At 39.7% G+C, this 13,201-nt stretch overlaps 1 protein-coding gene across 23 annotated transcripts in view; it reads left to right on the top strand.

Annotated features, from left to right (window-relative positions):
- DST (dystonin) overlaps positions 1–13,201 on the top strand; it is a 385,421-nt gene that overhangs the window by 116,035 nt on the left and 256,185 nt on the right. Inside the window, exon 1 of one of the 23 annotated variants that reach the window (XM_072142240.1) lies at positions 11,747–11,831. The exons of the other annotated variants lie outside the window; for them this stretch is intronic. Within the exon in view, the coding sequence (XP_071998341.1) occupies positions 11,762–11,831 (70 nt within the window). The 5' untranslated portion in view covers positions 11,747–11,761. Of the gene's footprint in view, positions 1–11,746; positions 11,832–13,201 lie in introns of those variants that run through there. 23 annotated transcript variants of the gene reach the window in all.

The raw sequence follows: 13,201 nt of genomic DNA on the forward strand, positions 1-13,201 counted from the left end.
GAAATTCAGATCTAGAATATTATACTATAGTATTGATAGGAAACTCCAGTGTAAAAGGCAAAGCTAAATATACACTGTTACCAAGAAACCCAGAGCCGACACATTACATCAATGACCAACTTCCTTCAGAAAGGGAATATCTGTCATTGCAGGAAGCAGATAAATATTTGTTTTGTAATATATTAGCACTTAGCTATCTGGTGAATATGTGCGCACATTGTATACACAAGATTATGTATATGATTGGATCATAAATGTTGCTATACTGTGTGTGACCTGTCTGACATGTAACATATATAATATTTACAGGGCTCTACATGTTTTGACAAGTTATGTGGGCCATAATAATCTATTATTATCACAACAACCAATTGCAGTATAGCTTTCATTTTGTAGAGCAGTGTAAAGGAGTTCTGGGAGAAATGTCAGCGTGCTGCAGCATCCATAGGATGTACTTGATTCTATAGAGATGAATGGAGTAGCAGTGACGTTGTGCTTCTTTCAGATGGGGGAAACAGGAGCCGTGTTCTCTTAATAGATTTAGGACAGAGCAGTGAGTGCCCCACCATCAGAGACAGGATGATTGTAGTTCATTGGTTGCTATAGGCAATAAGGCTGGTTCTTCCCTTTTCATACATAAAGGCCTTAGGATTGTAAGGATATTAAAGTGTCCTCTTCTGTACTGCATTTTCATCTGTAAATTGTCCATTAGCCTTAGGTCAGCAGCACTGGAAGCAGATCTGTGTGGAGCCATTCCAGTCATCATCCTGTTGTATAATGAGAATAGGAAACCATGGAAGATTAAATCTATTTATATTATCTTTTATATGTTCAGCAATGATAAGGTTGTCCAATGCATTTCTAGCCAGGTCAGTTTAAATATGCTTAGAGACTAGTATGGAAATCTATAGTGTTTCATATATGTATTAGGTAAAAGGCAGCAATTAGTAGAAATGTATTATTGTGTACAGGCTCAGCTATTAGGTTGTGCGCTTCCTTATAGGGTGATAGAGGAACATGCTATACACTTCAGGCAACATTCAACAACTAATTAATAAGAATAGCTAACTAAATGCAGGTGTTTTTTAAATTTATTTTTGTGTCTCTATGAGATCAAACCTGGTTGTTGAATATTAAAGATTTTTAGCCTTGAAATATTACAAGGACGACCGTTATTCTGAATGGCATTGATGCAATAATACCACTCCCCACTGTTGTATTAAAGGAAATCTACCATTTGATTTCATGCATTATGAACCAAACATACCTTGAGAATGATGTAGCTACACTGATGCAGAAACATATCTTGTTTAATCCCCAGGTTGAGTGGATTTGCTGAAAAAAACAATTCTAAAATTATGATATTGAAACTCGTGTGCTGGAACTCCGATGCTTCACCTCTTACATTAAAGGGGTATTCTCATCTGGACATTCACAATAAGTTTCATTAATCTAGTTTATATAAACATTTCTTAAATTAGATGTTATTAAAAAAATGTACTTGTGTGAAGATAATTTCTCATTAATGTAGTCATATGGTCCCTAAGAAAGAAAACTGACTCCTTGGATACGGCCACCTCTGCTGGAGTGATTGCACAAAGAAACAACAGGTTTTTGTATATGAAATGTCCGGGAGTTACTGCATGTCCCACAGACGTCCTGTGGTAATGAACGCTGAATCCAGGAGGTCAGGCAGGTCATAGCACGTCTGCCCACTGCTGCCAGAGTGTGACGTGGTCGTATCAGAGGAAGCTCATTTCTTAGGGACAACATGGCTTCATTTATGAGAAATTATCTTCACACAGGAACAATTTTTAATAATTTTCAATTGAAGAAATGTTTACATATGGCAAATTAATTCAATTAAAAGTAAATGCCCTGATGGGAATACCCCTTTAAGTATGCACTACTTCAGACAATGAGGAAATCACTTTGTTGTGCCTGACAGGCAGAAGTAATCAAACACTGCACCATCCTCCAGCTGTTGTGTATGAGTCATCCAGCTCAGGTTGATTAGGGCTGTCTGGACAGTTCAGCATGCACCGTGTAACATGCAGGCTGAATGCAGTCCAGCTTCAGGTCCTGAATGTTATAATTGTTTTTTCAGCAAAATCACTCAACAAGATATGTTTCTGCATCAGTGTAGTTACAGCATTTCTAGATATTTATTTTCAATTCCTAACCTTTTCAAGGTTTTTAGGTTACAATTTCCTGCTAGTAAGCAGCACAAATCACTCCCGTTCCCCGAGGATCTTGCATAATTTATTAGTACTGGTAAATACCGGATACTAATAGTATTGATCAGTGCAGATGGTGTTATCACTGTATTCTGTGTAGAGAGTGTAATACTGATGTGTGTGAGGTGGAGGTTACATACCACTTTAAATAAGACTGATGACGTCAAAAGGCACTTTTCAGCAGCATTTTCACCTTTAAACTAACAGCACCCTAAGGTAGGTCATGCAATATTTTTAGCATTACCTTTCTTTTGTTAAAGCTTATAAAAAGTGTAAAAAAAAATCCCACAAAAAGTCACTACCAAAGTTATATGCAAATCAGCTGGAGAAGTCACATTGGGGCACATTTACTAAGGGCCGTGCGCCAGTTTTCTGGTGGACTGTACACATTCTTTTATGTGCAAACTTCTTGCACTGGTATTTAACCCCTTAAGGACGGAGGGTTTTCCGGCTCATTTCTCGCTCTCCAACTTCAAAAATCCATAACTTTTTCATTTTTACGTGTACAGACCTGTGTTAGGGCTTATTTTGTGCGTAACAAATTTTACTTTCCCGTAATGTTATTTATTTTAACATGCCGTGTACTGCGAAGCTGAAAAAAAATTCCAAATGTGGAAAAATTGAAAAAAAAAACGCACTTGCGTCACGTTCTTGTGGGCTCAGTTTTTACGACTTTCACTCTTCGCTCCAAATAACACGCCTACTTTATTCTTTGGTTCGGTGCGATCGCGGTGATACCAAATTTATATAGGTTTTATTGTGTTTTAATACATTTTCAAAAATTAAACGAATGTGTACAAAAAAGAAAAAAAAATTTTTGCCATCTTCTGACGCTAATAACTTTTTCATACTTTGGCGCACGGAAATGTGTGAGGGGTCATTTTTTGCGAAATGAGGCGACGTTTTCATTGCTACCATTTTGAGGTCTGTGCGACATTTTGATCATTTTTTATTTCATTTTTTATGTTATGTAAAAAGGTGTAAAAGTCGCATTTCGGACATTTGGGCGCCATTTCCCGCCTCGGAGGTCACCGCCGGCCGTAACCGTTTTTATATTTTGATAGATCGGGCATTTTGGGACGCGGCGATACCTAATATGTCTGTGATTTTTACTGTTTGTTATGTTTTATATCCATTCTAGGGAAAGGGGGGTGATTTGAACTTTTAATATTTTATTAATTTTTTTTATTTTTTAAACTTTTTTTTTCTTTTTTTTTTCACTATTTTTTAGACCATCTAGGGTACATTAACCCTAGATGGTCAGATCGTTCCTACCATATACTGCAATACTACAGTATTGCAATATATGGCGTTTTTGCAGGTCTTACATTACAATGAGCCACTGGCTCATTGTAACGAACCTGCATAAACCATGTAGCCTCGTGTCAAGAGAAGACCCGAGGCTACCATGGTAACCGATCGCCGCCCCCCGATGACGTTCAGGGGCGTGGCGATCGAAAAAAAGATGGCGGCGCCCGCGCGCCGCCGTCTTTTAAACGCCACCCGCGACTTTGCGGGCGGCGTTTAGAGGGTTAATAGCCGCGATCGGTGCAAGCACCGACCGCGGTTATTAGCGGTGGGGGTTTTGTGCAAAATGCAAAAACCCCCACCTCTGTATGAAGAGGACTCAGCCCGTGAGCCCTCTTCATACTTCCCTTATACCTCTGCGCCGTAGAGCTACGGCGCAGAGCGTTAAGGGGTTAACAAGTGCCTGCGCTACATTTTTATTGCACATGTCCGTTTTGTGTCAGTCGGACCGTGCACCAAAAAAAGTTGTTGCACTCCAGATTCATGAGGAACGTGCACCTGAAATCCTGAATCTGGCGCCCTCTGCACACTACACAGGCAAACTGCACATTTTACAGACTGCACTGTTTTTTGGTAAATGTGCCCCATTATTTCTGAGACAAGTTACGCTAAGAGACTCTATAGCACCTAGAACCATGCTGCTGTGGCACTTTAAAATCAGTAGGTCAGCTTTAAGCAAACACCAACAACACAGAACTTTGTTATGGAAAGTGTCAGAGAGCACAACTGTTGTATTTGCTCACAGCAACCAGTCAGAGCTCAGCTGTCATTTTCCCACAACAGGTTACAAAATGAAAGCTGAGCCATGATTTGTTGCGATGAGCGACTAGAACAGTTTAGCTCTGACACTTTTGATAAATAAAGCCCATAGTTCGGAATTAGATCATTTGCAGTAAGTGCACGGTTCTTGCATTCTACTGAACACTGCAGTTTTGGTGCCTTTTAACACTTTAAAATATTACCATCATCATGACTCATCTCAGGCAAAATGTCACTCTTTTCAGTTCATTTTCATATGACCTATGGGGCGATTTTTTTTAAATATGAAGAGCAATTAAAAAAGGGAATTCCAAAAAAAGCCTATGCTTTGGTGTCAGATTCTGCAATTCTCAGGTTCCTTTTTAATATATATCCTACATGGTGCTAGTTATAATACAGTCGTATCAGCTTGTCCAACTGTATGTAATGGAGTGTGATTCAGTTTGGAAATGTACGTTTTTGGTCTTCACTTTCCAGTAGTTGTTCAGTGACTACTTGTGCTGTATTATGTAATATTGAATCTACTTTTAGGCTGGGATCCCATGGGATGTATTTGCAGAAGATTAGCATCCGTGGCCTTGGCAGCAGTGTATCCACTAAGATGTAAAACTGTAATAGCTGCAAAGTGCCTGAGATTTTATAAGAATCTGCAGTGCACTGACCTGCTCTTTGGGTTTGGTGCCAGTTTTCAATGACTCAATTTCCATTTCAGAATAACAAAGAAATATTGCTGCAAGTTAACTGCATAATTTTATTTCAATGCAGAGTTGAGGTGAACCCACTGTTGATGATGATTATCATTTACTGATCTGTTTAGTTTGTGCTTAGCAACAACCGTTTGCATGCAAGTCATTCAATGTGAAATTCTACATACTGACAAAGGGAGACACCTAGTGGTTTTATAAGCAATGTCCATGGCCACGCTGGGAAGGAGAGAACAGACAATACTAAGGTGCACTTTTCTAGAGTCATAGTCAAGTATGTATATATATATATATATGTATAAGTGTGTATGTTCTTGTAAAGAGCAGTCTTCAAGATAAACAATCATTTATTGTGCAATCTATTCAGTGTTGGGATGGCAATGCTGATGCAATGTGATTTTTTCACACTTTCTACTCATGTTTCATCTATGTGCATTTTTTATGACTTAGACGAGTTATACAGATTCATGATTTACATTGATATACGATCCATAGGATAAATCATCTATGTCACTTTGATGGAAATCTGACAGGATCCCAACTGTTCATCTGAATCCATTATATGTTAAGTGGGAGGATAGGCAAGGATGAGCACCCCTATTTGACACCTAAATTGGTGGGAGAAGTTTTGTTGCATTCAATCTGTGTGATGTGACAAAAACACTTGTGCAGGTAGCACACTGGCACACTGGATGATTTTAGTTGAAAAAACTCCCGATGCATATGCTGAGGAACATATACACTCAGAAAGATCTTTAACCCTTTAAGGACCTCACCCTTTTTTGTATTTTCATTTCCATTCCCAAAGTAGACATCCCCAAATGACATGTCTACTTTATTCTTTGGGTCGGTGCGATCAAGGGGATATCAAATTTGTATAGGTTTTATAATGCTTTCATACATTTACAAAAATTAAAAACTTGTGTAGAAATGTTTTTTTTATTTTGGCGCTAATAACTTTTTCATACTTTCGAGCTGTGGGTGGTGTCATTTTTTGCAACTTCTGTTGAAGTTTTTAAATGCTACCATTTTTAGGACTGTACTACCTTTTGATCACTTTTTATTGGTTTTTAAATATTTTTCAAAAAAGGAAATAAGTGCCATTTTCGACTTTGGGCACTATTTTCCATTACGGGGTTAAATGCAGGGAAAAACGTTATTACCGTATTTTTCGGACTATAAGACGCTTCTTACTATAGGATGCACCCCAGATTTAGGCTTCCAAAAAAAGGAAAAATATATTTTACACCAATTAAAATATTCCTGTTGGTCGCACTAAAGCACAGCACACACAAACATACATTTACACACTCAGCTCTGCATCATCCATCCACATACACACTCAACACTGCATCATCTATACCTATACACACTCAGCTCACCTATACACACTCAACCCTGCACCACCTATACACACTCAACTCTGCATCACCTATACACACTCAACTCTGCATCACCTATACACACTCACACAGAACCACACACATACACATTTCCCTTCTTCTTACCCTGTCCCAGTGCAGCATGGCAGTATGAGACCTGTGGTGATGTAAGAAGCATGTGATCAGTCACATGATTCTGACATCACCGCAGGTCCTGGACTTGTAGGACATCGGGGAGAGGTGAGAGCAGTCCGGAGGCTCCTCTCTGGGAGATCGGTTGCAGCTCTATATCAGGGCATCACCCGATCTCCATTACAGCGGTCAGGAGGGTCTGGCAGTGCTGGATCCTCCTGACCTCCGGTCTATAAGACGCAGGGATTTTTTAAGAAGATTTTTTCTTTCTAAAAAGTGCGTCTTATAGTCCAGAAAATACGGTATATACCTAATGTGCTTGTGATTTTCACTGTTTATTTATATTTATATCAGTTCTAGGGAAAGGGGGGTGATTTGAATTTATAGGTTTTTTATTATAATTTTTTAAAAACTTTTTAAAATTTTTACTTTTACTATTTTTCAGACTCCCTAGGGTAGCACATTGTAATGAAAGGGTTTAAATAAGACAGCCTCGGGTCTTCGGAAGAGCCGAGGCTGTCATGGTGACGGATCGCCGCTCCCCGAAGACGTCACAGGGAGCGAGGATCCTCGGCAGCTTTGCTGGCGGCAATGTGTGGGTTAACACCTGCAATCGGTGCTGGCGGGTGCATGGCCCTCTCCATGCTATCGGGTGCATGGAGAGGGCTCAGCCCGTGAGCCCTCTCCATGCACCCACAGCCGACCTGTGACGTGCATTTTCGTCATAGGTTGTGAAAGGGTGAAAGGCTATGGGGGACATATACAAAGTTTTGCATCCATCCCGACCTCCGCTGATATAAGGACTGTTACATCACCCTGAACATGAGACACAGACAATTATGGCTGCTGCTAATGTTTACTCCCCCTCAGCTTCTATTGGGAGGTGTGGAACAGAAGAACTTATTGCACTGTATGTGCAGACAGTGGGATACATCTTAGCCCTCCATTGTAATCCTCCCAAAATTCATGGCTGTTGGCATTCATTTTATTGCTAGGGTGGGCTGGGGGCATTAATTCTATTTCTGTGGCAGCTGGGGCTATTAATTCTGTGTCTGGGGCGGGCTGGGGCTATTAATTCTATCTCTGGGGCAGGCTGGGGCTATTAATTCTATGTATGGGGCAGGCTGGGGCTATAAATTTTATGTCTGGGGCAGGCTGAGGCTATTAATTCTATGTCTGGGGAAGTTTGGGGCTATTAATTCTATGTTTGGGGCGGGCTGGGGGCTTTATTCTGTGTCTGGGGCAGGCTGGGGCTATTAATTATGTGTCTGCGGCAGGCTGGGACCATTAATTCTATGTTTGGGGCAACCTGGGGATATTAATTCTGTGTCTGGGGCAGGCTGGGGCTATTAATTCTATGCCTGGGGTAGGCTGGGGCCTTTAATTCTATGTCTGGGGCAGGCTGGGGGCATTATTATTAAGCCTGGGTCATAGTAGGAGCTCTATCATTACTGGGGTGAAGGGGTAAAGGAGAGAAAGAAGAAATACATGACCCTTACCATTACAGTATGTTACATTATGGGGCACTATTTGTGTGGTACTAATATTTCAGGGGGCTCTATTACAGTATCTGGGGCACAGTATTGGTGGTAGAAGAAGAAGGGACAGCTAAGGGTACCCCGTCTTTGTGACACACATGGGCGACAAGACTCATTTTAATCATAAAAATGATAAGTAGTTATTAAAATGTCAGACAGTCTGACCATCAGGATCACATGGCTGTGTCACAGTGGAAACACTGTTTTCACAATTTTTTTGTCTCTCTGGGTTATACATGTTTTCTTTTAACTTTATTTTAAAATGATGTTATGTACAATGTGCACTGTGTCGCTGCACGGTAACTAGGTGATCCTATTGATTGCTCTTTATGGGTAGCTGGCATAGGGAGCCAGAAGGGGTCACAGGGTGACAGGCAGCTTAAAGAAAATCTTGATGAAAATCAAGCATGATAAACCAGGGGCACTTATAGAGCCACGCACTGTGACTGTGGTAATCTTCTTTTATTCGTTATTTATATATTCATGGCCTCTTTTCTTCTAAAATGAACTTTTAAATTTATGGTAGCTTCACTTGCTATTACACTTTGCAGGAACACATTTCCCCCACCCCCTGCTTTGCCAGTACTTCCCCACTTCCACTTTGTGTTTAAACTTCCGCTGCTGCCGTGAGATTAAATCAGGAAGGAGGGTGAGACAGTGTAACAGTCTGTGAAGCTACAGTACAAAGGGGCTTTAGAAATTCCACCTAGATCATTCCTGGCTCATAACTATAATGTAAAGGTTGATTTTAGATGGAAGGGGGCCAATTATAACAAATACAAGAAAATTACCACAGTCACAGTGCCTGGATCTGTGAGTATATATCCCTTTTTTATCCATGCTTTATCATGCTTTATGATAGATTTTCTGTCATCAGGAAGGTCATTTTAACATGCTGACAGGTTCCAATAGTCTCTGGCATGTTGATTTCAAAAATGCCTTTATTGTGCATCTGAATAATTACAATGCTGTTTAACATTTCTGCTCCCTTGCAGCAGTGTAGGGTGAGTCCTGGTAGTAAATTGCTTGCGGCAGTAAGCTCATGTAAGAGGGGGGAGGTAGAAGGGGAGACTGAGGGAGAGTGAGCAGGAGGGGGTGGAATTGTGGAGAAGATCATTCCTGCCATTTGAACTGCCCTCCCTTCTCCAGGACTCAACACATTTGGCTGGCTGGGAGCAGGTAAAGTTAAAGAAATAATTAAAAATATTGGAATTATTCAGATGCACGACAAAGACATTTTTTAAAACAAGATGCCAGAGATTATTGGAACCTGTCATCATATAAAAATGACCTTCCTGTTGACGGGTTCCCTTTAAGCGTATGCAATTAAATTACACAGAAAATGTGAGTTCCCACTACCACTTTTTTACAGTTATATTTGCGCTCTATATCTACTCCACCCATGTGACACGTCACACAAATATATACTTTCTGCTCCAATCCATCTGGTAAACAGAAAACTAGCATAAAAATGTGAAAAAGTTCTGCTCAATGAATGTTCACACTATTCAAACACTATCCCCTTCTGCAGCACAGACATTCCTCCTAACGCTAGCTTTTGTGTTTTTTTTTTTTGGCACCAAGTGTGTTTGCTTACACCACATAGAGACTTTCAATATGCCACACAATGTGCTGTTTGTGTCCAGATGCAACAGTGACAAAGCTCCTGAATTTAGAGATCTTTCTAAAAGCTCTGCTCCTAATGCTGGTAATATTAGATGACGAGACCAATTCTACTTGATGATCAACTCTTAATAACGAAAAAATCAAGTGAATAATCATGAAAGAATCTAATACAGAAAAATTCACTGATTCCAGGTGACATTGCTGTTAAGTAATAGTTAATCATTGTGACATTACAAGAACTATAGATAGATCCTCTATGCATCATTCCTGACATGTCTGTTTCATGAAATACTTCATTTTAATTTTGCTTCGGATATATAATTTACGTTCCTCCTCTTCTGTTCTTTTCAGGAAGATAATACTTTTCATTGACTTTTTGAAATACTCCAGTTACAGGAAGATATATTTAAATCCCTTGATTTCTTGGTTGCTGGATATCATTGCAGTTTTACCCCTAGTGATCTCAGACCTATCCCTTGTACTATGGAGGGGGTGTGTACTTTGTGTGGGGCACAGGTATGAGACACAGACCAGGGGAGTGCAGACATATGCTGTTTTAGCCGTGTCAATTCCCATTTATCAATATTGATGGACTCGTACAGATGATTCTTTGTTTCAATCGAGAGAGACTTTATTGTTTAACCAGTTGATCCAGTTTTTTTCACCACTATAATGGTACCTCTAGAGACAAAAGTGCAAGAAAACACAAATGCTTACATATCAGAAACAATGATCAATTATTAGAAGAACTAATGTTGTCATTTTTTGTTTCAAAAGTAATTTTTGGCTCAAATAGTACAGTTGATCTTCAAGGCCATACATGGAAATTCATGTATTTCTTTGGTATAAATTTACATTTCGGTAGTAATAGTAGTAATAGAAAGTTAATTGTTTTATTTTACAAATAAAAACAATGCAGGAAACCTACAATCAGAAATCTACTTATTAAGTAGGATCTGATGGTGGGTTGCGAGTAATGTGCTAAACCCTAATCTAAATACAACTAATTCTAAAATGAACTTTATCTGGCTAATGTGCTAATTATCAGCAGAAGCTCCCACTTACTTCTCTAGAGGTCGGGCTCCTTTCATGCACAGTATCTCCAGCTTCAGAGATGACTGGAGCACCACTAGGCGCGTGTGCTCTGAAGTGGGAACTACTCTGTATGCGAATAGCTCAGAAGGAACCGGACCGCTACAGAAGTGTAAAGGTGCGCGGCGGGGACAAGCAGGTGGGAGGGATTACAGAGGCTACTGGGGCGTGGAGTAGCCTTTTCTCCCACAGCCCAGAAGCCTCTGTTGATAATTAGCATATTAGCCTGATAAAGTTTAGTTTACAGACATTGCTTATTTCTGAGCAACTGCTCACATTCTGGAAGATAAAATCTCCTGCTGGGAACTCAAGGCTGGCAAACATTTGGGATGTGCTGTCTACTCTAATCACCAATGTTTAAGTTTGGATTGAAAATTAACACTACTCAGTATTAAATAGACAGTCAAAACATGACCTAAGGACTGTGTAAGTTCTGAAGCATGGAAATGAAGTAAAGTGAAAGGTGCACAATCCAGTCTCCAGGGCATTTTAGTAATCCATCCTGACTATCAAGTTTTTAACACTTTCAGTTGCACCTGCCCAGTGAAAGCTCTGAACCCCCTCTCGTGGCCATATTATTCTGTATCCATTGTGCAGAGTACAGAATACTGCCCCTGTTCGGTATAATGCAAGTTAAAATTCTTTGAAACTTGTGTTACTAAGATTAGATTGTAAGCACTGCCTCAGTTTCTCTTCCTTGTAGTAAATGACTTTGTGGTCAATGTAGGGAGTATTTTCGGAAACCCTGCTTTCTATTTCATGATGTTCTTCTCAGTAGCCTGGCAGTGCAGTATACGCTGTGCACACTGACAGTCTGTTCCATAGACTGGTTACTCTTGAAATGACACAGTGGAACTGTTGACAGCGTGTGAGGTTTTGGCAGGGGTGTCGCTGGCAGGCGGAGTTTACTCGTCACTAAATTTTCCTTCCTGCACGGCAAAAGCTAAATGTACTTTTATTTACCATCTGGAAGGGTAGGAAGAATGATGTGGCATCTGCATAGTAGTGACCAGGAGCTGAATGCAGTGCTGGTAACTCTTATGTGTTGTATGGGTCAGTATGCACCACTCTCTGCCTTTCTACTGCCTGTTTTCTATGCAGCACAGTGTAAGTGACTGTGCACTGTGCATCACTACCTGATGGCTTTAGCAGTATACTGCTATTATGTGCTTTGTTTCCTGAAATATGATTCAAATTACTTACTTTCACTTAATATCACTTAACACCCCTAAAAATCATACAGTGACTGTAAATATTTTCAGACATTTATATCTTTTGTATGGGAGTTAATATTGTTGTAGTTGTTGCACCTATTTTACTACAGTTGTATAGTTGATACACAGGAGCAGAGGCGACTCAGTAATAGTGCCTGTGTTAGATTTAGGGTAGTTATGTGTGAAACCAATGATGGTCTTGCAAACATTGCATTGCAAAGATTAATAGGATTTTCTTGGCTATAAACATTAATGACTTATCCACAGTCTTCTAATTTAAGGAGTAGCCTCGTCTGGACATTAACATTCAGTTTGATTAATCTGCCATATACATACATTTCTTCAATTAGATGTTATTACCTGGGCGAAGATAATTTCTCATAAATGTAGTCGTATGGTCCCTTAGAAACAAGACTGTATCCTTGGATACGGCCATCTCTGCTGGAGGGATTGCCTGTTGTATATGAAATGTCCGGCAGATACTGCATGTCCCACCGTCATCCTGTGGTAATGATCGCTGAATTCAGGTGGCCAGGCAGTACTGAATAGTACATGTATGGCCACCACTGCTAGAGTTTGGGGTGGTCGTATCCGAGGAAGCTATCTGGTTTCTAAGGGACAACATGGCTTTAAGTCGGTGTCCTTAAGTCCTCGACTGTATAGAAGTCAGTGTAGGGTTCTCCTACATTTTACATTTGCATCACATATTAAATTATGTTTCTGTTTATTTTCAGATGAAACAGACAATGTACAAAAGAAATTATCTTAACACAAGAATATTTTTTTTAATAACATCCAATTGAAAAATTTTTTACACATGGCAAATGAATTAAATTAAATGTGAATGCCCAGATGCTCCATAGTGTAATAGGTGCAGCCTCATTCATTATACATAGCGCTACTGGCGGCAGTGACTGCTGAGATTATTAAAAAGGGAATCCAATAAATGTCTCCTAGTGGTGGCTAAAGAGAACCAGCATTTCTTTATTTACCTTTCCGTTTTTATGGGAATGTGCCACCAACAAGTATTTGTTTTTTTTTTTTTACTTTGTAATATAATTCCAAAAATGGCTAATTAAGCAGTAGTTTCCGTTAATGCTAAAAAGTGTAGTCTATTTACACATTCCTTTAAGTGAAGAAAGGCAGTGGGAGTGTTATACTTCTTCTTGTGCCTTTTTAATAAAACTTGGTTGCAGCAATGTGTATGAA

This window comes from Engystomops pustulosus, chromosome 3 (genome assembly GCF_040894005.1).
Source record: "Engystomops pustulosus chromosome 3, aEngPut4.maternal, whole genome shotgun sequence".
Taxonomy (NCBI): Eukaryota; Metazoa; Chordata; class Amphibia; order Anura; family Leptodactylidae; genus Engystomops; species Engystomops pustulosus.